Source organism: Falco punctatus (assembly GCF_963210335.1).
Source record: "Falco punctatus genome assembly, chromosome: 7".
NCBI lineage: Eukaryota > Metazoa > Chordata > Aves > Falconiformes > Falconidae > Falco > Falco punctatus.
The window spans coordinates 18111856-18138703 of NC_137587.1; the positions used below are offsets into that span (position 1 = coordinate 18111856).

The window sequence follows — 26848 nt, forward strand, 5'->3', positions numbered from 1 at the left end:
TAACTGGTTTAGGCCTAGTTCTGTGTATTTTATTCTATATTTGCACAATTTCCAGGAAACCTGGATTTTTAAAAATAGAATGCATAATTTGGAAAACAAAATAAAAATAAACCAACTCACTAACATTATTTGAATTGTGATATTTGGCTCATAAAAATGACAGACTAATTACATGTCACACTTTGGTCTCCTAGGGAAAAAAAATCATCACTCTGCTAACATATGAGTGGTAAGATTAGCAGACATTACCAGAAAATCAAGTGCATAATTTAAAAGGAATGTAATTCTTTGGGATTTTTAAAAATCAGATGGCTCAATTTTAAGAAAGCAGTTAGCTCAATAATTACATCAGTAAAGCACCCATGCTGTAAAGGTGCCTTACAAACAAAAATAATTAGTTGTTAAACATGGTCAGGATACGAGAACTGGCTATTGCGTTTGGAAGCACTATCCTTGAAACTGAGAAAAATGAAATAGCATGAAAGCTATCATATTCAAAATAATAAAATTGGCTAACAGCAGAAGTCTAATCCTCATATTTCCATTATTTTACTCTCACTAAAAAAACCCTAGATACGAACACATAACTTTAACTGTCCATTAAAAGCTATAACAACCTTCCATCAAAAGCTGCAAACACACACAATATTCTTTATTCATGTCCAGCTCTGGAGTCATCAGCACAGGAAAGCCATGGACCTGTTGGAGCAAGTCCAGAGGAAACCACAAAAATGATCAGAGGGCTGCAGCACCTCTCCTGTGGGGACAGGCTGATAGACTTGGGGTTGTCCAGCCTGGAGAAGACTCCAGGGAAGACCTTATTGCGATCCTCCAATACTTAGGGAGGCTTATAAGAAAGAAGGGGACAACATTTTCGTAGGGCCTGTTGTGAAAGGACAAAGGGTAATGGTTTTAAACTAAAAGAAGATAGATTCAGACTAGATATAAGGAAGAAATTTTTTACAATGACTGAAACAGGCTGCCCAGAGAGGTGGTAGATGCCCCATTCCTGGAAACATTCAAGGTCAGGCTGGATGGGGTTCTGAGCAACCTGATCTAGTGAAGATGTCCCTGCTCATTGCAAGGTTGGAACAGATGACCTTTAAAGGTCCATTCCAACCCAAACTATTCTATGATTGTATGTTCTAAAGTTGAATGTATGCACAACATTTGACCAAGTCTGTAATTGAAATGGTAAGTAAAAACAAACACAATACATACTCAAAGAATGATTAGCTAGTGACTAGACAAACTCAGTTAACTCAACTTAGTTGAGTTCTCTGTTCACTCTATTTTTTTCTACCACCCTTCCTTAGCACAAATAGAAATAATTTCTCATTTGTATAAACCATATAATAGCATAACTTAATTTGAAAAGCTTTTCATTAAAATACCAAATATTAGAAGTAAAATTAGACATGAATAAGGTACAGAAAGAACAAAATTACGAAGTATATTCAAAAGGACAGAACTAAATGAATAATTTTCTGATCTTTTCTTAGACCCATATGCTACGTTATTAATCAATTTGCAGATACACCACACAACATCCTATTATTTTTAGTTAACTTAAACTATCAAACATATTATAAAGTTGTTTAAGGCATTACTTGTAGTTTATGATAATTTATATAGATGTAAATTGTTTAACTTTTTGTAAAAGTATAAACTTGCTTAACTATCAATTGTTTGGCAATTATGTGTTCAAAATCTATTTGAAGTAAAACAAAAGCTATGTCAAAATGCACGGGAAATAAATATTCTCTTAAATCTCTCTTCTTCCTTGTGAGTAACAGCACTTCTATTAAATGGTAACAAAGGTGGCCAATTTTAACATTTATACCTTACAGAAACGAGGTGGAATAGAAAATAAGTTGAGGGAATATGGGAAATCCACTGAAGTCTTGTGTTCAGCGTAAGGGCCAACAAAACTCTGAAGAGGACTTTGAAATACATTGCTAAAACATATACTGTAGATGTGCTAGAGTAAGTAGTGTCTTAGTGACACTGATTAGGGGGCAAGATTTAAAAAGTAGGAGCTTAAAATACTTACTCACTTCATCTTGTTATGTAAACTTGTTCATTCCTTAAGTGTTACACGAGACACCAAACAGAAGTCTACGTGTCTTTTAAACACCTCCAGGGATGGTGACAGCCACTTCCCTGGGCAGCTTGTTCCAATGCTTGACCACCCTTGCAGTGAACAATTTTTCTCAATATCTAACCTAAACCTCCCCTGGGACAACTTGATGCCATTTCCTCTCATCCTAACACTGGTTCCTTTGGAAAAGAGACTAACACCCACGTGCCTACAACCCCCTTTCAGGCAGCTGTAGAGTGATAAGGTCTCCCCTCAGCCTCCTTTTCTCCAGGCTAAACAACCCCAGTTCCCAGCTGGAAAGATAATAGGGACTGATAAGTTCAGTTTAGGGAAGTTCAATTAATATGTATTCTGAAAAGAATCTCCTCAGGACCCTTATCCTGGAGAAACAGTGGCAGAAATCCAGCCCTGAGGTAGAGCTCCATGATTGCAACTCACAGGCGCAGGCTTAACAACATGAACGAAGCATCCCATCAACCACTCTATACCCCTTCTGAGGTTTTGTCACGTGAATTAATGTACAGGGAAGCAGCTCACATGAACTGGACATTAGAGAGGCATGACCATGAAGGGGAGTTTGGAGATGTGCAAAGGAATGGACTCAGTTAAAAGATTTGTTTTTTTCTTCCTGTATCAGTATAAAATAGCATGGATGGGCACACTAGTCTAGCTATGTTTTAGAGATTTAATGGAAGAGAAATTGGGACTGAATCTAATAGATGTGAAATCAAGGAGAAAGAAAGGGAAATAGAAAAGTCAGCAGAGGTATATCTAAAAAAGAAAAGCAAGAGGGGATAGAAGCGTGTGGTAAAACACGCTAGAAAAATAGTGACAAGAACACTTTTGAACAGAGAGCACTGCAGAGGACAAAGAGATCATAAAGGACGGTGGAACAGGTGGATCAAAACACAGAGACAAAACGTGTGCAGGTGCTAATTTAGCAAGCAGTAACATGAGGCCAAAAAATTAAGGAATGGGATTGCAGGTTGGTTACACCTTGAAACCTGACCAGCTGCAACATAGGTGTGTTCAAAAGAAAAGTTACTCTCCTTCAACAGCGTGAGCAAAAGAGGGTTTTAGTTTTAGTGAATTATTTAGTGAATAAAGGTGTGGTGTCAGCTGTAATAGTGAGCAGTATTGCACGTTACCACACAACATGGAAAACAAAATTGAATGAAATTATCAGAACAATGTGTTTTTAAATAGGAGACTCATGACTCTCATATTGCATATGGATCTTTACTATAAGCAACAGGAATACAGCTGGCTTTTTCCTGCCTTTATGTGGCAGGTGTTGTCTTCCCCTGTAAATTGGATGTAAGCCACAACTCTTACATTAGAAGTTATTAGTGAAAAATAAAGACATTATTTTTATTCAAAATTATTATTTTTATTTTGTAACTAGGGGAACTAAATCTAAACATAAGCCTGTATTTATTAAAAGGTTCCTTCATAAGCTTGGGAAAATACTTTTCCTCCTTACAGGAAAAGATACTATCCAGCCAGGGACTAACCAGATAAACTCATAATTTTCACCCCTGCTTCCCATTCAAGTCAGACAGAAGAGGGTGTGAGTTTAGAATCCCTTCTAAACAACTCAGTTGCTACTCATATATGTTCAGGCTCTGCTACTGTGCAAATACAGAGACCAAATTATCTGGTTCTCTCAACCTCTTGATATTCTGGAATAATCCATTCTCTTTGCTTCTGCAGCTCCTTCTGTGCAGCTGATGGGTTATGTGGATAGTTGTGGGTTATGAAAATAGCTTGGAATGACAATTCTGTGCCACCTGAGCTTTCCATGACTTGAAGTTCAAACTTCTCCCATAAGACTGTGCTGGCATAGGAATTGTGCAACCCAAATTTTCAGATGTGGGTGGAGATGAACAAGCAGAGGTAGCTACAGTCAATATCAACGGTTTAACCTAGAGCTATGCTACATACCCAGCCTAGATCCTTAATGACTCCCCTTGAGAGATTAAGACATATCCCCATAGCTCAAATTCCTTTCATGTGTTACATGCCTTACTGCTCTCAGCCATATGATAATTTCTGTATGCAGCCCATACAGAAATTACTTAATCCTTAAGTAACAGCACCATTTCCTGAAAACACTGTTAGACCACGCAATACAACAGGCTACATTTCAATCTCAAAATTTTAGAAAACAGATGCCTATGTACTACCTGGACTGGCAGATGATTTTACAGAGTTCTTGGTTAGCCTCACAGTTAGGAGCCATATCCATCTGAATAGGAGAATAACTTAACTTTGAGGGTGACAGAGCGCTGGGACAGGCTGCTCAGAGAGGCTGTGGGGTCTCCTGCTCTGGGGACATTCAAAACCCGCCTGAATGTGATTCTGTGCAACCTGCTGGAGGTGACCCTGCTTTAGCAGGGGCTTGGACTAGATGCTCTCCAGAGGCCCCTACCACCCCTGACCAGTCTGTGAGTCTGATTCTGTGATAACAAATTACGAAGTTTGAACATTGTCCACTTCTACTACCGTGTTGTACAATACAATAGCCTGACCAAACCTTCAGGCTTAAATCTTCTGGAGAGAACTAGGTCATTATTGATCAACTCCTTAAATTGCATTTAGAATAAATGCCTGCTAACTAAAGTGGTACAAATACAGTAAAAGTTTTTGTCAGCGGAATTTGTCTCCAAACCTCAAATTGCTAATATGCTTGATATGTTTGTATTTTTTCTGGATCTACTGACAGTGTTTTGATTATAAAGTGGGTGAGAAATTTTAACTCTGTATTCACAAGAAAAAAACCCCTATTTTTATGTCTTTAGGAACGCTGGTGTTTAAGAAAAAATAGGAAGAAAAAGGCTACACAAATTCAGATTAAAAATATGCTTCAGTATGCCTGAAATGGCTGCTAGCAGATACCTAGGAGCGTATAAGGACGGCCAAAGCACACAGTGATAATCCCCAGAATACTTTCACAGCTGGAAGCTGTCTTCATGTATCACAGGCCTTCATGGATTTTGCTAATATGAATTTGTACTGTCACCATTTGGAAGCAATGGAAGCTTTTGGCACCTGTGACATCTTGTGGCAGAGCGTTCAACAGATTAAGTATGGCTACTGTAAAGAGGCATTGCTGTGTTTGGCTTGTACCAGCCACTTGCTGACTTCATTTGATGCTCTTCAGCTGCTGTATTAGATGAGGTATGTAATGACTATTTCCCATTTACTCTTCAGGCTTGTAGAGATTCCTACCGTATCCTTTTCAGTAGGGTCCTTTCCAAGCCAAAGAATTCCCCTTTATTTAAATGGTTCCTTATGCAGAAGCTGTTCTGTACCCAGTTGTTCTCATTCTTACCTCTCCTAGCTCTACCAGACCCTGCTGGAGAGAAAGGGAGAACCACCGCATCTGGATAACTGTAGATTCATATAATGATTCAGTGATGTTTTCTGTTCTGCTGTATAGTACTTTCCTAATAACACCTAAAAAACACTGTTTTTCTTTCCAAGAGCAAGAGCCTTGATGCAGCACTTTGCCAGATCTGTTGTATGCTCTATGGAAAATGCCCATTTCTGATTTGCAGCACAGGCCTGTTATTTGTAATTATCTCCTCAATTTGTCCCATAGCTACATCTTAACCTCAGAAACATATAAAAACCCTCCCCTTTTTCTTTGTCTTCATTGCTCAACAATCTGATACAATTCTTCATTAATTCATGTACCAGCTACTTCAAACCTTTCTGGTATAGATAAAGGCTACACTGGCCATCTAAAATCTACTCAAAATGCATGTGGAGTGTAGAAATGTAGAATGTCACCTTATTCTCTTTCTTCACTCAAGCACAATTAACTTCAACTCACTCCAAAAGCTTTTATATGACAACGAGCCATTAGCCTCCAGCCTGGCAATGCTGTAGGACCCTTTGATCAAATTTCCTCACAAATATGTTGTCTTTTCCTGATGCTGCAACTATGTGTACAAGGAACTTCCAGCATAAATCAATAAAGTTACCTAATGATCCTAATGATCATATCTGAAATATTTTCTTGTTCTTTCCTTATTTCTCTTCCATGAAAACTCATTTACGTTATGATGTCAATTTGCCTTAACAGACCATTAGTTTAATATTAAGTGAAACAAACAACATCTGTTGGTTTTTTTCATACAGACAGATTATCTGATACCTGGATGATGTCCTATTTTGGAGTGTTGACTAATGCTCAGGACAGAGTGTTCTACCATAGTACAAATTGATTAAAATGGCTGTGAATCTAGACCCTCATGGACTCTCCTTGTCTTAAGTTACATATACATGACATACATTAGATGAAAGATAAATGAATTTTTAAAATAAAACTATAAAATAAATCTGGTCTTCTAAAATAGATACAATGTCTTGAACCAAAGCATATTTATCTTCATTGCTCACTGTGATATTGCAAATGAAAATATAATCCACTAGTTCCTCTGTGGCAAGTGTTTCTGTCAAATGTCAGTCATTTGTTAGGTATAAGATAGTGTCATAATTAGCTTAATCAATGGTTAAAAATATTATATATTGTATTGGCCAGCACTGCTGAGAGATTTTGCAATTTACATGTTATCTCTTACGACCATGTGGTCTTACAAAGACTCCCCAGACTTACTTTTCCTGTGCAGAAATAGAGGGCAATGAATATAATTTATTCTGTATTTAATAAATAGAAGAATTGGGTAGAAAGCTATAGCCAACTCTAATTTACTATAATAAACAAAAATTACATGGGCACTGCTGAGTGCTTTTTGTTTTGTTAGGACATTTTCATCTTTACTATTAGCTATTTACACTGGTACATTCAAAGCTTATGCTTTTGAAAGCTGTTACAGCCTTTGTGGCAAAAAAACCACTGTGTTTTTTTTCACAAGATGAAGCTGAAACCATCAACATGCTTTGGGCTAGAGATGAAATTCAAGAACAAAGAAAGCATTATAAAAGGTACCATTAAAAATAGGACTTTCCCCGCTATTTTTAAGATGAAGTACACAGTTCTGTTCACTAAATAATGATTATCTTCTCCAGCTATTGAAACACACTTAGATTCTCTTTTTCTTGTCTACATTTTGACCTATACAATTTGCATGTATGCTCAATCTGAAAGAGATGGCTTAATCCAGTTTAGTAACAACTGTAGCAATCTTAACTTTGCAGTTTAAGCAGTGGGTCGAATTAACAGCAATAATTCCTTTCATATCTAATTATTTCATATTTAAAGTGTAACACCCATAATTACATAATGATAATCCTTGTCATATTTCTTTTGCAAAACATACAATCACAGTTTGTGATGAAAACACTCACTAAAAACTATTAGTATTTTTTCTATTTTTACTTTTTCCCCATATTCAGACTTGGCTAGGATATCCTCTTGAAATATACTTTACAGATCCTAAATGCTTTAGTAGACTTAGAGGTAGGCATTCATATATATGTATAATGTATTTCAGTTGTTATAAACCAATATTTGTTTTGATTCTGAATTCATAGACATGCCCAATACAAATAAAATTAGTAGTCTAAGAAAAGGAAGTGAGAGTGGAATTATATGCAATCTACCATGGTGTAAGTGCCTTGTTGCCAAAACCCCCTGACCTTTGTTTTAGTCTTCAATTCAGTTATCATTAAAAATTTTATAAACAGAAGAAAGCATAAAAGCATTTGATGTACCTGGATGCACTGACATAGCAAATTAGAAAGCTGTCAGCAACAAAACTAGGTTTTGATGCAAAACAAAACAAAAACAAGTCTCCAACATTTGGTGAGTATTATGGTGCATTCAAATTAAACTGTCAGAGATGAAAAGGTGATCGTCAAAGCAATTCTTATAGTAATTGCATTCTGGTATTGACCCTACTGTCTGAAAGAAAACTGCCATCATATTCCTATCAGAAATATGGTTTTGAAAATTTTCTTCATTTTGTCATTTATTTAACATATCATATCACATCACATCATACCAAATCATAATCTATCTAGGCTCGTTATCTATCTGTAACTCTGTCTTGCATTCCTAAATGCTGTGCAAATTTTGCCCAGGAAAGAGACAATGATTCAACTATATTTTGCAGGCAGCTAATTTGTTTTCACGGTAGGTTAAAAACAGGGCAGCTCAGTCAAAGTGTTTCCTTTACTTTAAGAAAAAGTCTCATAGAAATCTAATTAGATTTCTACAGTTGTGTTACATTTGGGAGCCAAGTAGTTTTTAGACAAAACAGGCTCTTGCAGCTGAGGCTGTCATTTAGTTCAAGGCAGTATTCTTTTTTTTCCTGAAATTCTGAGCTTTTAAGGTTGTCTTGTTATACAACACAAATTAGTTCTGAGTATAAACTTTAATTTTGGAATCTTAGATCTTTTGACCTATTTTTACTTCTGTCAATTTTAACCTAATATGTTTTTTGTTATACCTTTGCATAATGATATTTCTGCATATTATAATTAAATTTTGACTTTTCTGAGCTATAGTAATTGAGAGAAAAACTATAATTCAATATTAACATTCCTATATAAATGTAAACAATGAAATCCATTTTTAGGTATCTGTGTGACTACCTAATTCAGACACATTTTACACTGAGTTTTTGCAGCTCCTCCTGAACTTTGAAGGGTAATCCAATTGTAAATGTTTTCACATAAAGATATCAATGCCTCAGTTTAAGAATCCAGGTTTGAAAATGTTGATTTACACTGCCAATTCTTCCTCTTTAAAATTTTCTTCAAAACAAAATAATTGGTTTGCGATAAACAGATTTTTTTTAATTAAATTACAATCTCTAAAAATGCAAAACAAATAGTGCATCCAATTAATTAGGCAGTTAAGGAAGACAGCTGTCCATTCCTGTCATACTCAGGATTTTAGTTACCGATATGCACAATGACCCTTAGCTTGCCTGCAAACTTTTTTGGACAGCAGCTCATCAACTGTTAGTCTCATACTTTGTAAAACAGAAACCTTAAATGGTCATGACTTTATGGGACATTTTCAGGTAATGAAAACAGCTTTTCCATCATTCTAATCTACCAATTTCATGACTTCTTCTCAATAGCACATTACAAAACAATTTAGGATGATGAAAAAAGTTCTTCTGTTATTCTAGTTTACTTATTACACAAGGATCCTCATTTCATCAACTCATTGTCTTGAAGAATCATCTAAATTTTGAATGTAAAGAACAATGTATTGTCCTTTTTAGATTAATGAAACTGTAAAAACAACTTGAAGTGAACCCTGAAAAACATTCTGTATAATCCAGAAAGTGTCAGCACTTTTAAGTATTGTAGCAACTGGTGGTCTCCATCCTGCTAGCATTAGTTTACATTTACGAATAGGAATAAAGGTATCCATCAAAGAAGCTGATGACATATTTGCACTGTGGTTTTATTTTTAGATTTTATTTATATAATTATTAAACCCTAACAAATTCTTATGTCATCCCAGTAGGAAAGCACAGAATTTAGCAGTTTACTTGCAAACAAAGATTTCTTGAATATTGTGTTAAGAAAGTTAAGAAGTTATGTAGTGTTAAAACATTTACAAGGCATTTTAAATCAATTTCTTTGAAGGGATCATTGTATGCCATCAGCAAGGTGCTAATTACATAAAATGGAATGGATGTATGGTCTGGTGTTTTTTTTTTTTTTTTTGTTTGTTTGTTTGTGGTTTTTTTTGGTAGTTAATTCCTATTCCTCTGCCTGCTTTTGGAACAAAAACAAGTAATGATTCAGCAGAAAATATATTCCCGAGAAAAGCCTTATCATGATTATAGCAATCTGCTAGCGACTGTTTATTTTACACAGTTTTTAACATGTAAAACAAATAAGCATATTGATTTGGACACAAGGAAATAAAAGATTCTTTGTAAATGTTTGCAGTTGTCAGCTTCCAAAATCCATCTAATCATTACATAGACAATACAGAAAACAACTTTCAAGTGTGTAAAACGTATAGTATCTGTAAAACAATGCTGATAAGGTTGATAATCAGGAACTTATAATTTCTATATCTTGTCCTTTAAAAATCTACGTGAACTGAACCTAAAAGCCCCACTGATTTTGAGCAAACTGGGAAATGTAACTGTAAATGAGTTTACTACTTTTGCTGATACTTTTAAAGACATTTTTCTCTAAATCTGTGTCAGTTTGGAATAAGCACCTGGGTTTATATTTCATGCTGAAAGTGATTAATCCATTCTTTTCCAAAGCATGACCGCATTATCACTTTGTGGGCCTATGTAAATGAATTGAGATATGGTAAGCATGGTGAGCTTGTAGTGGAACTGTTTTTTCTTTGTAAAAGATTATAAGCTTCTTTAAGAAAATCAAGAAAATAATTGAAGGTTTTCTCCTTTTTTTTTTTTTTTTTTTTTTTTACTCTAACTAATAAAATCAGGAGACTGCGGTGAGATCTAGCGGCAAGTAGTTTGATGTCCTCAGCAGGACACCAAAAGTCAGAAGTAGTGCTGTAAATTCAGTGTGGGGCTTCGACACTGTGCTAAGTGTGGCCTGAATCTCTGGGGCTTCCCTTTGATGCAAGTGCAGTATATTAACTGGAAAAGCATTCACTTTTATTTGTCTGTACTGTCTGCGACAGCAATATCGCCTCATTTAGGCTAGTTCAACATGAAAATGCACAGAGAAGCAATCTGTTACAAATTAGCACAGCTCCCCTTTCATTTTACTAGCTAGTAATTGGAAGGGGTTACAAAAGTGTAATTTATCAGATTATATGTGTTTATCTTTTTGTGGGGACAGCATGCCTTTGGTGAATTTTCCTACGCACCCTGAGGGAATAATCTTTCCTTGATGTCCATTAGATCTGAAAGAAAACAATGACGCCTGTGAAATATAGGAGTATAATTTGTTGGGTTTGAGAAGGAACAGTTTCCCAGACATCTAAAATGGTATTAATGACTTTATTAGAACCTTACCGTTCCTTGGAAATGCTTTTGCTCTCTCGTTTCCAAATGGTCTTGAAGTCACTGCAGAATTCGTACCACACCGTGAAAACGTAGTTTGGTGTAATCTCCTTCTCGCCAGGCTTTGGCTTTATCCCAAAGTATCCCACTGTTTCTTCAAAGCTACGAGGGAGGGGGGAAAATAACTGTCAACACATAAGCCCACTGGGGAAACAGTTTCTCTGAGGGCTAGTTCCAGATTCAGTAGTCAAGGCTGGTAATTACCATAACTTCTCCTTGGAAATCATAGCAGCAGTTCATGCCAAGTATATCTAACCTTCCAACACCTACCTCATTCCCAGGAGGATAACTTAGATGCACAAGCCATCATAGAGACATGTCACACAAGCAAATCATGGGCATTCAATTTTAATAAGAAAAACTTAACTTCTTGCTTTTCAGGAAATCTATATTATATCTATTTATTTTATTTTTTTTCTGCAACACTCCATGAAGATATTTTTTATCTTTATTGAAGGACTGTGGAAGAGTAGTCATCAAAAATCTCCAGGCTTGTTTAAAAATAATCTCAAGTACCCAGGGAGAATTGGGAGTAGCAACAAAAAAGCCACACAAAGTGCCAATAGTCAGTTTGCAAAGTTTTTACTGAAAATAAATCATCTTCCAGATGTGTCAATAAGCCAATAATTTATTTTATGAAAATACACTGCCAATATTTTTTCATTTTATAATGTGGCTACTGAATTCCTATAGAGCTCATTATTTTCAATGCAGTCTTTTATTACGGATGATATTTGTGATTGCATTTTAACTGATTGTGCATTTTAAACCTTTGTAATACTGCTTTGTATAGATATAATGGAATGATTCACATGACTAGGTACTTATCTAAACAAAATAAAATAAAACTATATTCACTTTTCTAAAGCTTGAATCAGTTTTCTCTGCAAAGTAGATGTAACAATTCTGAAAGATTTGGTGATACTTACTAAAAAGAATGCTATAATTTAGAAAGAAAGGTAACAACTTATTTGAAAATAACTCATTTTTCTTGGAATACTGGTCTTATTTAAGCAAAAGTTAAATTCTTCTTTACAGTTGCCAATAGGTCCTAAATCTAGAAGACAGGAAGTATAAATCCAGAAAATAACATAAATAAGAGGTATGTTAAAGACTTGCAAGGACTCCCCAACTATTCAACAGATGTTACTTGAGCAACAGATGCAGCTTCAGCAAATATTTCTGTCTTAATTTATACTTGCACTTGTATAGTTTACATTGCAAGTCTTCACATGGAATTGCCAAGGTTAGGGTCTGGGTTTTTTGCCTTATGTTGAGATTCAAGCTTCTAGCTAGGCTTGAAGAATTTAAAGCAACCATCAAAAAATACAGAGGTTACCCCCCAAAATAAAGGAACATTGTACTCCAGCTGATTCACAAAGTAAAGAAGTTTGGATTTTAGCCACACAAACCAATATGTGCTGGGTTTTTTTGATACTTTAAAGATGGATACAGCTTTTAGGACATGCTGAAGAGTATCACATATTGCTCAAGGTGAGTTATTAAAGATTTTTAAATCCTTATATATGATAACTGTAAGCTTTATGATATGATATGATAACTTTAAATTCCTTACATCGGTTTTGTATGAAACGTAACTATTTCAAGTTAATTGGTGATCCATGGTAAAGGAATCACAATGAAGTAAATATGAATAAGCACATAATAACTCAGAGTTTAAGGGTCCTACAGTGACACTACAAGGAGAAAATATTAAATAAAAAAATTAAAAACTAATACAGCTTTAAATATTCGTGTAAACCATTCTGGGATTTAAACCCCTAAAAATACCAATATACCTTAGTCATAATCACGTGGTTAAAACAGTTTACATTTATTGGGCAATGTCATTTCCATTACGTTTGCTTGGGCCGAATCTTCCTCAGCTGCTCATACCCCTTGACGAGGACAGCCAGGCTAAGCCAGGAACAGTAGGACCAGAAACTCTCTGCTCAGATTTGCTTCGTGTAACAGCAGCCCTGGTAAAATCGTGTTCTCTTCCTAACAGGAGCCTTCTCCATCCCAGCTGTAGCTGATAACAGTTGTCTCTGCACACCTCAGGATTCTGAATTCCTGCAAACTCGCTCTGCCTCCATCCTGACACTTACTCCTCACCCGCTCTTTGTGCTTCAGCCTCAGCCCTTCCCCCAGCACTGTTTTGCTTTCACCCAGCTTGATCTACCTTCCTGGGCTGCTTTCTGACTTTCAAAAGTAACAGATCTTTTTAGCAGTAATTTAAAATACTGAATGATTAGTTAGCAATTGAAAAACCCAAATTCTGCATCACACAACTAATTCCTGAAGTCAACTGCAAGGGTACCCCCGTACCCCAGAGAGTCTACCCTGCTCCAGAAAGGCTACAAAACAGGTAGAATATGAAAGAGCCCTGGCCACAAGAGGTAGGATTGTAGCCAGGTGGAGAGGAAACAAGCCAGCCAGCCACCCTTGACAAATGAAATGGAGAGGTGAAGCCCCAGCTGATGTCAGCCAACAGTTCAGCTAATTCAGGCACCTTCTGCAAGCAAATGGGAACAGCTCACCTAAGACCTGAACCACATTTGGAAGGTGGCCCTCTCTCTTTTCCTGTCTAGGAAGACTAACCTAGGTGCCTCAGTCAGGTGGAGTGACTCGGGGCTCAGAAAAGTAACATAAAAATGCAAATTACCACAGATCTGCCTTTAGTGACCGCGAAGAAAAAATATTGAACAAAATGTTAAAGATTAATTCACCCCAGCTGATTTATAGCAGTTCCACAGTTAAACCAAACAAGGTTAAACGCAGATCCTTCACTCTCACCAAACTGCAATTTGCTAAACAAAGTTTATCAGAAATACCCACTTATTAAATGTTTTACTGGCTATAAATCAATTTATCTCCCTTTTCTCCCTGTTTTGCCTTCTTTGGCCTAAGTAAGGCACAGATACTCAGGCAATAAAAACATTAGGATATCACTGGTTTCGTAGCAAACTGCATTCAATAGCCTAAGTGCTGAAAATGTTCAGTGACGATGAAACACATTTTAACTACACTAAGTAGTTAATCAGTTATTACAATATTCTGTACAACTCTTGATTCAGTTCAATGTTGACAGTAGTTAAAACCTCAAACACAGTACACTGTTTGGCTAAAAAAATCAACTGAACTTTTTCCTGGAAGACTACATAAGAATTTTTCAGAAAGCATATTACTACTTTGAAGTACAGATCTTTTTTCCTTTTTAATGTAATTCCTAAGATCAATAACATCTTTGACCAAAGTAAACTGTTACAAAACACTAGCAAAACCCTTACCATTTTTGTGCATTTTCCAAACTGCTCTCTTCTTTTTTACGTTCTTCTTTAGCTGCCAATTAAAAACATTTCAAAGATATAAATTACTGCCTTACTTTTTTAGGGATCCCACAGATGAAACATCTCTTACATTCAAAATTCGATAGGTTGCATGCTAAAGATAATAAAAGTGATAAACATTTGCTAACTTTCAATTTTTATTTATGTCTGGTACCTAAATGAATGCTTCTAATGTACCAATAAAGTGTATTGGGTTTAAAAAGTCATTTAAAATCCTTACTATAAGATAGGGGGGTAGACATTAAGCTGAATAAAAAGCAAATAATTAAACCTGACTTTCAGATTATAAAAAAGAACATTAAGTTGTGTACATTTCTTTATTGTTGCAGACCAGAACTTACAAATTTAAACCTGTTTTTGCAGTAGAAATAATTGGAAGTTCAATTGGATTTGAACAGGTACCAAACATAGTTAACACCAACTGTTCCATATAGCTATCACATTTTGTTCAGGAAGCTGGAAAGTGAAAACATATGTACTAAGTTTTAAATGTATGGTATGTACATGATTTTTTTGAAAAAGCAGCCAAGAGTTTGAAATATGGTTAGTGAATCTGAGCCCCTCTGTTACAGAATGCTCACATGAACTACTTAAAAGGATTTGATTTTCAAAGGATGGGCATTTGCTACTTTTGAAAGTGTTTCCTGAGCTGGATACTCAAGCAAAAGCACTAGCTTTTTCCACAAAATTTTGACCTATGCTTTTAATACAGTGGAGCAACTTTAGCTGTGCAGAACACCACATATGTAAAACAATACTTATGTGGAAAAGTTATTCCTACTCCACCCTAGAGTAATCGTGTAAGTGCAAATGTTATTATAGACAGAATTCAGGCACTTTATACAAAGATAAAGAACTGTATCTTTTTGCTGCTTGGTCTATAGGAGTGCATTGGATGCCTGAAACACTGTTCCAAACTTGAGTTCACAGACCAGCCCACTGAGAAATTGATCCTAAATGATTCCATTTTATTATAAGCCTAATGACACACATGTTTGTACTAAGACAGTTAAAACAATTTAACAACCTGATTACTTCAGAACATTTAATGTTAACATAACAGATCAATTTTAACTCATATGTTTACCTATATTGGCCAAGTGTGTGGGAGATACCTACTCAGATTATTTCAGTATGGCAAAAGCCAGAAACAATGTTGTGTGCCCTTTGCAAGGAAAAAATTAATTCTGTACCATCAAATACTCCACCTCAAACCTTGGTGGCAAGACAGCTGCAATTGAAAGAGGTAGGGCATCTCAGATTTATTGTGTTCATCTCAAGCTCCTGAGAAATTCAGCTAAAGTTAACCTACTATACTTAATTCATTATTTCCACAGCTTTTCTGTTTTATATTATTAAAAGCAGAAAACATAGGCTGGAATTCTGATGGCTCATCATGATACAAAATTAACTACATATAGAGAACCAAAGATGGTTAAAAGCTGAACTGTGTATAAAATTATATGCTTTATGATTACATTAATAATTTTTTTCTGGTTGTTAAAGAGATAAAAAATTGTGAAGTAAGGAAAATTTCCCAACATTGCTACATTCACAGCTACCACAGAAACGGAATGTCCTCAGGTCCGTCCCTGCAGGTGAACAAGAACACGATAATTTAACAAGGACAACACACTTAGATGTTTATAGTTTGGTGGTAAGACTTGATGTAGTGATTTCTAACCTTGTAAGAACAGAATAAGGGAAGATAGAGGAAAGAATTTTTAATTTTTTATAGAAAGCAGAAAAAAAGGTGTGACTTCTAGGAGGGAACGCACAAAGTTTACATTAATAGAACATTGTGTGTGTTTGTGTACCAATGTAAGGGAAAAGAGGAAGGAAGAAAATAATTGTATTATATGACAAACAGTATTTGTCATATTTTAAACTATAAGCATGTCTATCAAGGAACTATTTAAAAGCATTTATTTGAAATTTAGACGTTTAGACTTGTTAAGAAAACAAATGAACAATTCCATGCAACAAATTCTAAGTAAACAGGAGTCACAAATACTACATAATGTTAAGACAAGACACCAGATCAATTTGCAAATTTTCCATACAATTTCTAAGTAATCTTCTACTCAGAGTTTGTAATATCCTACTCTTTCACCCCCTCCACAGCCTGCAATAACTAACACTATCAATGCTGTCAGTAAAGGTTTTCACAAAACATTGTATTTTACTCAGCAGGGTCCTCAGAGCCCCATAAGTCAAGATATCAATCCTCATCTTAATTCATGGAATTACTGAAGGCAATGAAAATGAATTATATAAATGAAAGAACTTCTTTCTTTTTATTTATCTGGCAACACCACATTTGCTTGCATGGAATGTCCTTTTTGCTGAAGTGGTATCATGTGATTCTTTCACCCTCAGACCACATGCTTGATTTCAGTTTCCTCAGTTTGCTTCAGTTAAGAATGTAGTAAAAGCCACATCAAACTGGCACAGAGATTCATCCAGCTTAACAGCCTGCCTCTGGCAGGCACTGAAACAGGTGCTCAGAGTTAAGGATCAGGACAAAGACACGATCCTTCCCCTGAGTGCTCTCTGCCTCTGAGGTTCTGTAGCTCCTGCACTGGATGTAATTTCAATGTATTTTCAGATTTCTCAGTGGATTCTCTCCCAAGAACTCGCCCATTCTCTGCTTAAGCTTTTAGAAACTTTTTAGCTTCCACAGACTGCTGTGGCAAGTGTTCTACAGTCTAACTACATGTAGCACATTTTGTTTTGAAATGGACTCCTGATGTCACACTCTATTTCTTGCATTGGAGAAAAGCATGGCTGCAGTGAACACTGAAATACAGTGACTATTGGCATTAGCATTTTGATTAGGATGCTTTTGAAGTGAATTTCCTCGCTGTCCCCATTTATTGAGCATGGATTTGGTTTGCAGATAACTTTAGGTGCTTGTGAAGTAATTTCCATTAGGAGGAAACTAATAGGAAGCTCCCCAGCAAATATGCTCCAACACTTAATAGGGACAAAAGGACAAAAATAATGCTTGAGCCTTCAGACACCTTTGAAAAACATGAGGTAGAGATGTTCACCTCAGATGAAATCTAACTCAGAGCTTAAATCTCTGCTGTAAACACACTGGTATTAGCCACTGCTGCTTCAATCTGCTGTTTCAATCCTACTGCACCAAACTGATCCATAATGTGGCCATAGATGGTTCTACATTACATGTATACAGACTACATAGACGTCCGTCAGAAAGATTTCCCATAAGCTGCATTTGGTATGGAGACATGCTTCTGACTGGTCTTGGAGTCATTACGCTTGACCAGCTTTGAAAATGACAGAGCACTGTCAAACGTAAAGTTTGCTGTCTGGTCTCACACCTAAATGCAAGTTCTTAATATGCTGTACTGTTTGGATTACTCCATATCTTGAATAAAATATCAGATCCTGTCTTATGACAAGCAGACAATCTTCATCAATGTATCTTCTTTGAATATAGATATGAAAGCTAGGATCAATTAAGAATTTCTGTGTTTTTCTACAGACAAGATATCTTGGAAAGGGAAGCAGGTATTTACAAAACATGCAGTTCCAGTTTGCTGTAAGAACAGTCTTCTGTAACACAGACAGCTACAGACTCTGAAGACCAGCCATCAGTCTTATTCATCTTGCTATCTGTATCTAGCTCAAAAAATGAGAGAATAAATGGACTATGATCTTATTAATTTGCCTTATGAACCTGAGGTATCTCTGGTGACTTCCTTTTACTGAAATGCAGAAGGAAGCAAGCATGAACCTTTAACAGTCCTAAGTTCACTGTAAGAGTCAAACAGTAATAGAGTGAAATGGTACACAACAACATACATAGCTTATTGCTTCTATATATTCTACTTGCTGAGGATGAAACAGCATGCCAAAGACTAGTCTGGGAATGAGAAATTACCAGAAAATACATATTTTTTAGATGAGTCTAATACACGCATAGCAGCTTCCAGTTACAACAGAACCAAGAGCTCTTCATGTATCAGGCCACTATGAAATAGTTCCCCAAGGAACAAAGGACAGAAAATATTGCATAATGGCACAGACTGGAAGTTGCTCAGTAACTAACAGAGGCAAGCACAGAATGATGAAACTACTTACTCCAAGAGGGGAGTACAAAGAAAAACAGGCAGACACAACTGCACAAAAATCTCAAAGTTACTTCTTCCCCTCTAGTGAAAATTTTTAAGTTACTGAGTCTGACTGGATGAATTTTCTGGTATTTCTCTCTGACCTTAAATATATGAATGCATGTAAGAAAGATAATTCACACAAGTCTACTGATCTAGTTGTACCCATTACAGCTTTTTTATTTTTCAGTATCTTACTATTTTCAGAAATGAAAGGTTTGATGCATAATTTTTTATAACTTTTTTAAGCATTCTGGAGCAATGACAATCTTCAAAATTATGCAGATTCTCAGACAACTAGCAGTTAGGATAGACACATCAGAACTCTTAGTTTTATATTCCAAGGCTGAGTTCATGTGGTTTAAAAATGTATGCTTCATGAACTTTTAGGGACCAGTAAATTATAAGTTTTTCTGCAGAGGAAAAAAAACCCACCCTAAAACAAGGTATTTGATTTTTTTTTCTCTAAGGAAAGAAATATGTCTTTTCTGACTCATGTCTTCCAACCAACCAGTTAAGATTAAGACAGACTCGAGGATAAGACACACACACACACAAACAAACCCTAAAACCAAACCACAAAACCAACAAACAAACCAAAAACCTAAACTGAAATAAAACATGCAAAACCAGAACAAAACCCCTAATGACATTACTCTGAACTTTTTAGAGCCTGGGCAGAGGCAGTTGACCCCGACCAGTAGCTGTGCACCACAGAGCCACTCGCTCACTTGTCCCCCTTCCCTCGCAGTGTGATGGGGGAGAGAACAGGAAGAGCATCCTGTAAGTAAGACAATCCTATAGATCAAGATAAAGACAGTTCAGTAAGTGAAGAAAAGAGGAAGCAAATTACGACGTTTCAGAAATTCTAGAGGAGGTGTGTATTGTATCCTGTTCTAGGAAGAGATATACTGAGGAAAAATCTGTCTCTCTAGAGCTGTACATAAACCCTGAATTCTGTGCTATTTTTACATTATTATATCAAGTTATTTGTAATACAAGTCTATCTTTTGAGAAATACAACTTTTAAGTTAGTTCTATACAAAATGGTTCTTACTACTTAAGAATTGACTTCATAGCAGAGAAGACAATAGGAGAGTGTACAATATCTTCCATTTTATTTTGGTTTTTACTGTATTGTATTTAATTTCAATTTAATTTCAAATGTGAAAAATACATATTTAATATGACTGCAAATTATTTCATGTGGCTACAGTCCACCATTCTCATGCAAGAGATTTTTTTATCTTATAAAAATGTTATATTTCAGAAATAATAAAAAATCTTGTGTTCTATGCACAGATTCCTAGCAACTAACCCTTCTAATATGTATTACTTGATTAACTTTCTTTAGCTAGTTACTAACTTCTAATTGGTAGGCTTTATGAGCTCATGGAATTCAAGAGAGCCTGGAAATTACATGTAAATGTTTCATTATATGCCTAACGTAGTTTTCTATTCCAGTATATTAGAATGCAAAAAGTCCCCAAAACAAATGATCCTGTGCCCACCAAGAGATCTTTCTTCTATGGTATCAGTTAAGCAAGGAGGTCTGGGAGCAATGGAATCAATGAAACCTGGCCTGCTGCTGATCTGTATTTTAGGGGTAGTTCCCAGATGGATTCGTTAATGTTCAATTAAGGGCTGAGTTCATGATACAGCCTTTCTCTCCCTGGAAGGCTAATAAGGTCACTCTTGTCTATTTAGCCACATATTTTTATTGAGATTTTAGGAGCTTATATCTTAGGATCTCTAACTGTCACATTTAGTCAAAATTGGCCAACGCATTAAAAATTATTGGCAGGGGAACAATCAGCAGGCACTATGATCACATAAGCCTTGTTTCCTTTACCTCTTCTCTAAATTAGAAAATACCACATTTTTAACATGGGATTTGGCTATGCAATTTTTTTTAGATGGTTTAAATACTGGTATAGACATCTTAACTCTTTTCAAAACAATCTTCAGAACACTTGCTGCCATGAGGTCTTAATCATGCTTCCCTGAAACAGTCCTTACAAGTTTATTTTCCTTTGCAGTGGTACAAAAATTGTTTTTAACTAAGAAACCCACATCCAATGATGAGAATGTACAAATGTTTCCATCATACAAAGAGTCTCTGTGAGTCTTGGAAAGCTGCTTAACAAACAAATTTCCCCACAAGTAATCTGGAACATTAGTTACCAACTTGTATGTTAGGTGCTGGGCAAGGACTACTTAATCAACATTTCCCATCCAGAAATAGTTAAAACATTGTAAAAGACTCAGGATTTTTTAATGTTACCAAATCATAACAATTTGTAGACATTTCTACACACACAGAGGCACGCAACACCAGCAGAACACACTCAAACAACACATTCAAGAAAGTGTTTATTATCATAGGTAATAAAAAACCTAGGAAACTATGTTTTCCTTTAAAAGTGATAATGCTGTCTATAAACGTGCCACAAAGTGTTGAAGGTAATTATACCAGAACGTTAGAACTAACTAGGAAGAAAAAAAAAATATTTGTTTTCACAAAGTCTTGTATGTCTTAAAATGTATGTTTCTTAGTATGATGCTTCTATTGTATTTTCTATTGTACTGTATATTCTTAAATTAAAGCTTCTTTTTCAGTTAGCTTCTACACAAAAAAGTAATTGTTTCATTAAAATTAGCACTAACATTGGTCTTACTTGCCTGTGTTCTTGAATTATTAATTAAAAAACAAGAATGATCATTACTTTTTTCAGTTTATTCCAATGAAATTATTTGAAACTGCATTCTGTTAAAATGCAATCAAGCCATTAATGTCTCATTCTCCCACACTTGTGGCTCCAGAGAATAAATATTTTTTAAAGCCTATTAGTACTTATACCCTATAGAAATATATTCTAATCCTAATTTTTTTTTCAATAAACTCTTATAATGTCGTGGTCTAATTGCAAGGTTAATCTTTGAGATGCTAAATGTATCTAAACAGTTTATGGAAATGAGAAATTAGTTCTAATCCTTTCAAACAGAACAAGGTTAAAGCCAATCTGTTCTGTGTTTGGGAAAACTAACTAGCCAGATTATCTGTAACTACAATCTCCTCTTGTAAGCAGAAGTAAAAATTTTAAGGATCAGCACATTTTTATACCAAGGACAATACTTTTAAATAGTTGAATGATTATTAAAACCAGTAAGAAGCGGGAGGTCTTCTCAAAAGCATTAAGATATATTAAAAAAAGTCAATTCAATGGTGAACCAACAGCTAATCTGGTGGGTAAAGAATGAATAATTATACAAATACAATTAAATTACACTAATTTCAGAAAAGCTTGTGAAATTTGTGGCCTGAAAACTTTTAGGAGGCAAAAGCCATAGTATTGCCTCCTCCTGTGGAATGATAACAATGATTTATGAAGCTACAGTCATTTCTGCTGATTGAGCTCACTCAAGATTGGTTTCACATGATCAGCCCAAGTACAGCAATACGTGACATGTAGTGGCCCCACATGTCTGAACACACTAGGACATGCTCTTCTAGGTGATCCAAAGGATGGGGGTGGGGGCTTAAAAGCTGCTGCTTTGTTTTCCATACGTTTTCCCCTCATTAGGATACACTCCTCCTGCAAAGTAAGCCACTTCTGGTGGTCGGGAGCAAAGTCTCATTGTAAATGCACAGCAGGATAGTGGCAAAGCTGAGATTAATTCTCCATAGATTTATATAGACCTTTCTCACTGTTGATTGCTTGTACTGTTTCAAAGGTGTGTATGTTGCCTTTTTTTATTGCTGGTTACTGACTTTATTCCAGCATATGGTGGTTGGCGCCATGACACAAAGTGAACATTTTATACTAGAATTAAAGTGGATATTTGACAGTTTCTGTCAGAAAGTTCAGAGCAAAGAATTTGTGAGACAAGATTTATTGCATATTTTATATGGGACACATCTGTTTCTTTGCTACGTTTCTGTTTAAATAAAAAAAGCAATGAAGGTTCTTTAAGAAACAAAGACTGTCAATAAAAAGCATGAACAGAAGAACTACATTATTGAGAATGAATTTAATCATTCTGACCTTCTAAAAATGTGCTGCTTGGAAGTATGACAGTCACCTTCCCCTTATTGTTCGCCTGTATAGACAGGATGGGGGAGGAGAATTTCAAGCCCAAACTGATTCTCAAATACACAGCTAACCATATTTAAGTGTAAATCAAATACAAATAAAATTAAATATAAGTATTGATATAAGATTTTCACATTTAAAAGTAAGGTGAAATATTAAGGTAGCTTTTGCCTACTTTGTTTTTTTAGTATCCATAACTGCATTTTAGTGATGTGAAATGTGCCAGAGGAACAGTCCTTGATCTGAAATTTTCTTATAAAACTACAGTTGAAGTATATCAAGGCATACAGCAAACTTCTCCACATTTATCTATTAACATCACTGAACCTGAATGATCTATTAACATCACTGAACTGAATATAGTTTGGCTTCTAAAGTTCAATGTTTTAGTCTTCATCATAACAGAATCAAGCTCAATTTGGAGAACACCTAGCATGGTCTTGTTTAAGAAAAAAAAAGTATGCCCTATACAAGAGAGAAAAAATCTTTCAATAAAACTCTGAATTTTTAACCACAACCTTCCTGTTTACATAAGATTCATTTTTAATATGAAAACCTAAGATTCAGCTTCAGAAATAAGAAATTTAAATAGACAGAATTAAACAAGAAGGAACAAGTACAAAATAAAATTATATTGCTCAAAAATCACATCTTTACGAAAAAGCCAGCGTGTTATATTTAACTTCTAATTAAAGAACACATCAATAGAAAAATCACCTCTGTTGGACTACATACATTCTACACAAACAGTTACAAAAGGTTGTTAAAAAAATAAATATGACAATTTCCCAAACAAAAATGCAGCAATTTCCTCTACAAAACCACAAATATTTCTCAAATGATTTCATACTACCAATGTATTTAATTCTCGTTTTTAACTTAAAAGTTCTTCTACAACTTGGCTTTATGCAGGAAAAATCATCTAGCTACTAGTTTGAGAGGTCTGTAATTTGAAACAAAATGTAAACAAGAGGCAAACTTGGACATGCAATATTTCTCCTTCTTGCCACAAATAAAATACAGGACGTTATCTTTAAAAAGGATTTTATTAGGATTCTTTTAATCAATGGTTTTATAAGAAACACCAAACTGCATTCAATTACAAGGCATACATTTTTTTCTAAGCTTGTCATCTTTGTGATAAACTCAGAGAAAAATGTATTTTTAAAAAGCATCTCTCAATTTCTAAATTAAAAACCTACTATTCTTATGGGGAAAGGATGATACGAAAAGTAAAGCATGTGTGACACATTAGTCAGGCCATTTAATTCACTCCTAGAAAGCACTCTGTTACTACCATGATGAGAGAAATGAGTGTATTAAAAAAAAAAAAAAAAAGTCTCATCTTAGCTTAATTTAAGACAGGCAAAATAACAAGAATTATTACTGTATCTACCTAATCTATTGTTTTTTACAGCTTGCTTATTTTCTGTTGAACTCTGTGCTGGGAGTATCCAGATAATTTTTTCCCCCACAGTGAATATAAACATTTTTACATGTTTATATTCATCCTCATGTAAGAGTATGATTGTTACATAACAGGACCAGGGAAGGTGAGTGCAGCAGCCAAGGCCATGACTGCAGACTTTCTGCTCACTGTACCTCTGTGCCTTAATTATTACCATTATTTTTTTTTTATGAGGTTTATTTATGTTTATGAGGTAACTCCTATCTTTTGGAAATGGTTTTTACTCAGTAGCAACAGCAGGTCCACGCCAAAGGCAGAGAGAAGAACAGAAATACACGATAATGATAATTTAAATGAAATCCTAAAAAACGGAGGCAATTCCAACTGACCTATTTGTAGAAGATTTAAATATAATTATAGTCATAGTGAAAGTTTTGACTACCATTTTGATTTTATCTTATGTATTAAAAACCACAAAACCTATTTCTCAGAATGATAATTAACCCAAACCATAGCAATACCATTTGTATCTAAATTCATTCTGCTTTAATGACCCAGTCATAATGAGCTTAATTCCTCTCCATTTTTTTCTCCATTAGAACAAGTAAATCTTGAATAGTCTTAAAAAATCCTATGCAGAGTAAAAGTAATAATATGCTTCAGAATGTGATGCGCCTGCATCTACAATGGTAGAATATTCTTTAAATAAAATATTTAATAGGACAACTTGCTTTACAGCATTTTTGGAAATGTTATAAAATATTTGGCATTATTTTTTAAAATTTGAAAGGAAATTTTAAATCTTGGGGCAATTTACTTTATTCAGATCAAAACGAAACCACTATCAAATTACACTGAAATGAAAAAAAGACTGTAATTTAAAACGCAGGAAAGCCAAAGTTCCCCCACCATTATTTAAAACAGAAATGCAGAATCATTGCTCCTAATTAAGCTTGGGGATTCTCTGTCCTAGAAACTGCCCAACTACATGGAAGGAAAGAGTCCCTGATGTGGAAACCTTAAATAATCTTAAACATAAATATGCCTTATCCAACTTCCATTCAATTCTAAGTCAATGCTGGGTCATCGTGTGCAAAACTTTGTGCAAACTTTTGCCCTTTGTGCAAAACTCAATGTCAGGAAACACATTACAAACATCTACTGACAAAAATGTACCAATAACTCTACAGAGAATCAAACAAAATACATTTTATAGAGCAGCTTTTCCTTTTAGCATTATATTCTTTAATATTCAAAGTTTTCTGCTTGGCCACAGATGCTACACTGTTGTGCCTAGTGAGGTATCCCTGCCTGTTCTAGGGCACCAGGACCCTTTCTGATACCACATGCCATTCCCAAGATGGCAACAGTTTGTGGAGGGAATTTTCAGATTGTAAGACGTTCTCAAGATGCAAGACTTCGTACACATGCTTTGTACAAATAATTACACCCTAAAATACGCTATACAGTAGCTGAAAAGAAGTAGTTTAAGAAATATTTTTATACACTTTGAAAATAGCTGAATTGGGACAAAGTTTTGATGGCTGAAAAATCCTGACACTAAGAAGTTGAATTGATTTACATGCCATGAAAGAAATATTGTTCCAATCAATTCTGTACATAAATCTCTAAAGAGAAATAAACCTACTGATTTCTCCACCTCTGTCAAGGTGCTCACTAAGCAGGACTATAAGGACTCTTCGCAGCCCAAAGGTGCATTTTTAAATATCTTGCTCTGGCATCGGACATATTTAGGGGCAAAGATATCACAGAAGTTGCAGGAGAGGTTGACTGATGACCAGAAATCAGACTTTTCTTACGTTTACAAGTCTGTCCTTTATCACAGCTGTAATCTTACAACACTGTATCATCCATATGTTTTTACTCTGTCATTCTCCAATTTTGAGAGCTTAGTAGCAAGCTGGTGATTTGTCTTTTAACTAGCTTCAAATTTCTGAGAATCGCTATATGAACATTGTGATTGTTCTTTTTGTTCTCAGAACAAATGATCCTGCTACGTCCTCTTTGACAAGTCTGGGTGTCAAACTTTTTTTTTTCTTAGAAAGAAGCTTCCTTCTGATGGCTGTTTCCTGCCTGGCCTACAGGTTTTACCTATCATTGCTTAAGGAAAACAACAGCAGAACCTAATCCAGATTGCTCCAATTTCATGCTGAAATTTTCAGCATCTAGTATTTTAATCAATCATGCTCAAAAGCATTAGAAGAGGATATTCATCTGTTTGCACGGGTACAAAATATAATTAAAAATTATCAACATACCAAAATTATGGAAGCCTGCAGAGAAACTCTACATAAATGCCTATCAGATTAAGCATGTTATTGTCATAATCAGTTTGTATTATGGTAGCAGTGAAGAATATTTCCAAGATTAATCTGAAGAGCGTGGTGTGAAATTACAGAGTACAGGGGACAAACATAAGGTCAGAGTGACCACTGTAATGGTAGGTATAAAGTCTTTTGATAAAAAATGCATTTGGGCCTTTCATTATTTATGAAGTGCATTAATCTTTCTACCCAATCCTTTCCAATCCTTGACTCTGCTCTTTCCTTGCAGTAGTATCTTCCATGTAATGTAACCACTTGCACACAGGATATATCATTTAAAGTAAACAAACAGTGAGCATCCTGATTTCTTGCCAAGGAAAGCTTTGACAGGGATTTAAATTGTATTAGTTCACTGACCCCAAATATCAGCACAAATAGGGTAAGACAAGGATGCCAACAGCAGAGCAGATCCAGATAAACTGCC

General features: G+C 35.2%; 1 protein-coding gene across 1 annotated transcript in view; it reads right to left on the bottom strand.

Moving 5' to 3' along the window:
• FMN1 (formin 1) overlaps positions 1–26848 on the bottom strand; it is a 149233-nt gene that overhangs the window by 13752 nt on the left and 108633 nt on the right. The window contains exons 14-15 of the mRNA XM_080395884.1: positions 14379–14430; positions 11041–11190 (exon numbers count right to left, since the gene is read on the bottom strand). Coding sequence (XP_080252010.1) covers positions 11041–11190; positions 14379–14430 — 202 coding nt within the window. The remainder of the gene's footprint in view (positions 1–11040; positions 11191–14378; positions 14431–26848) is intronic.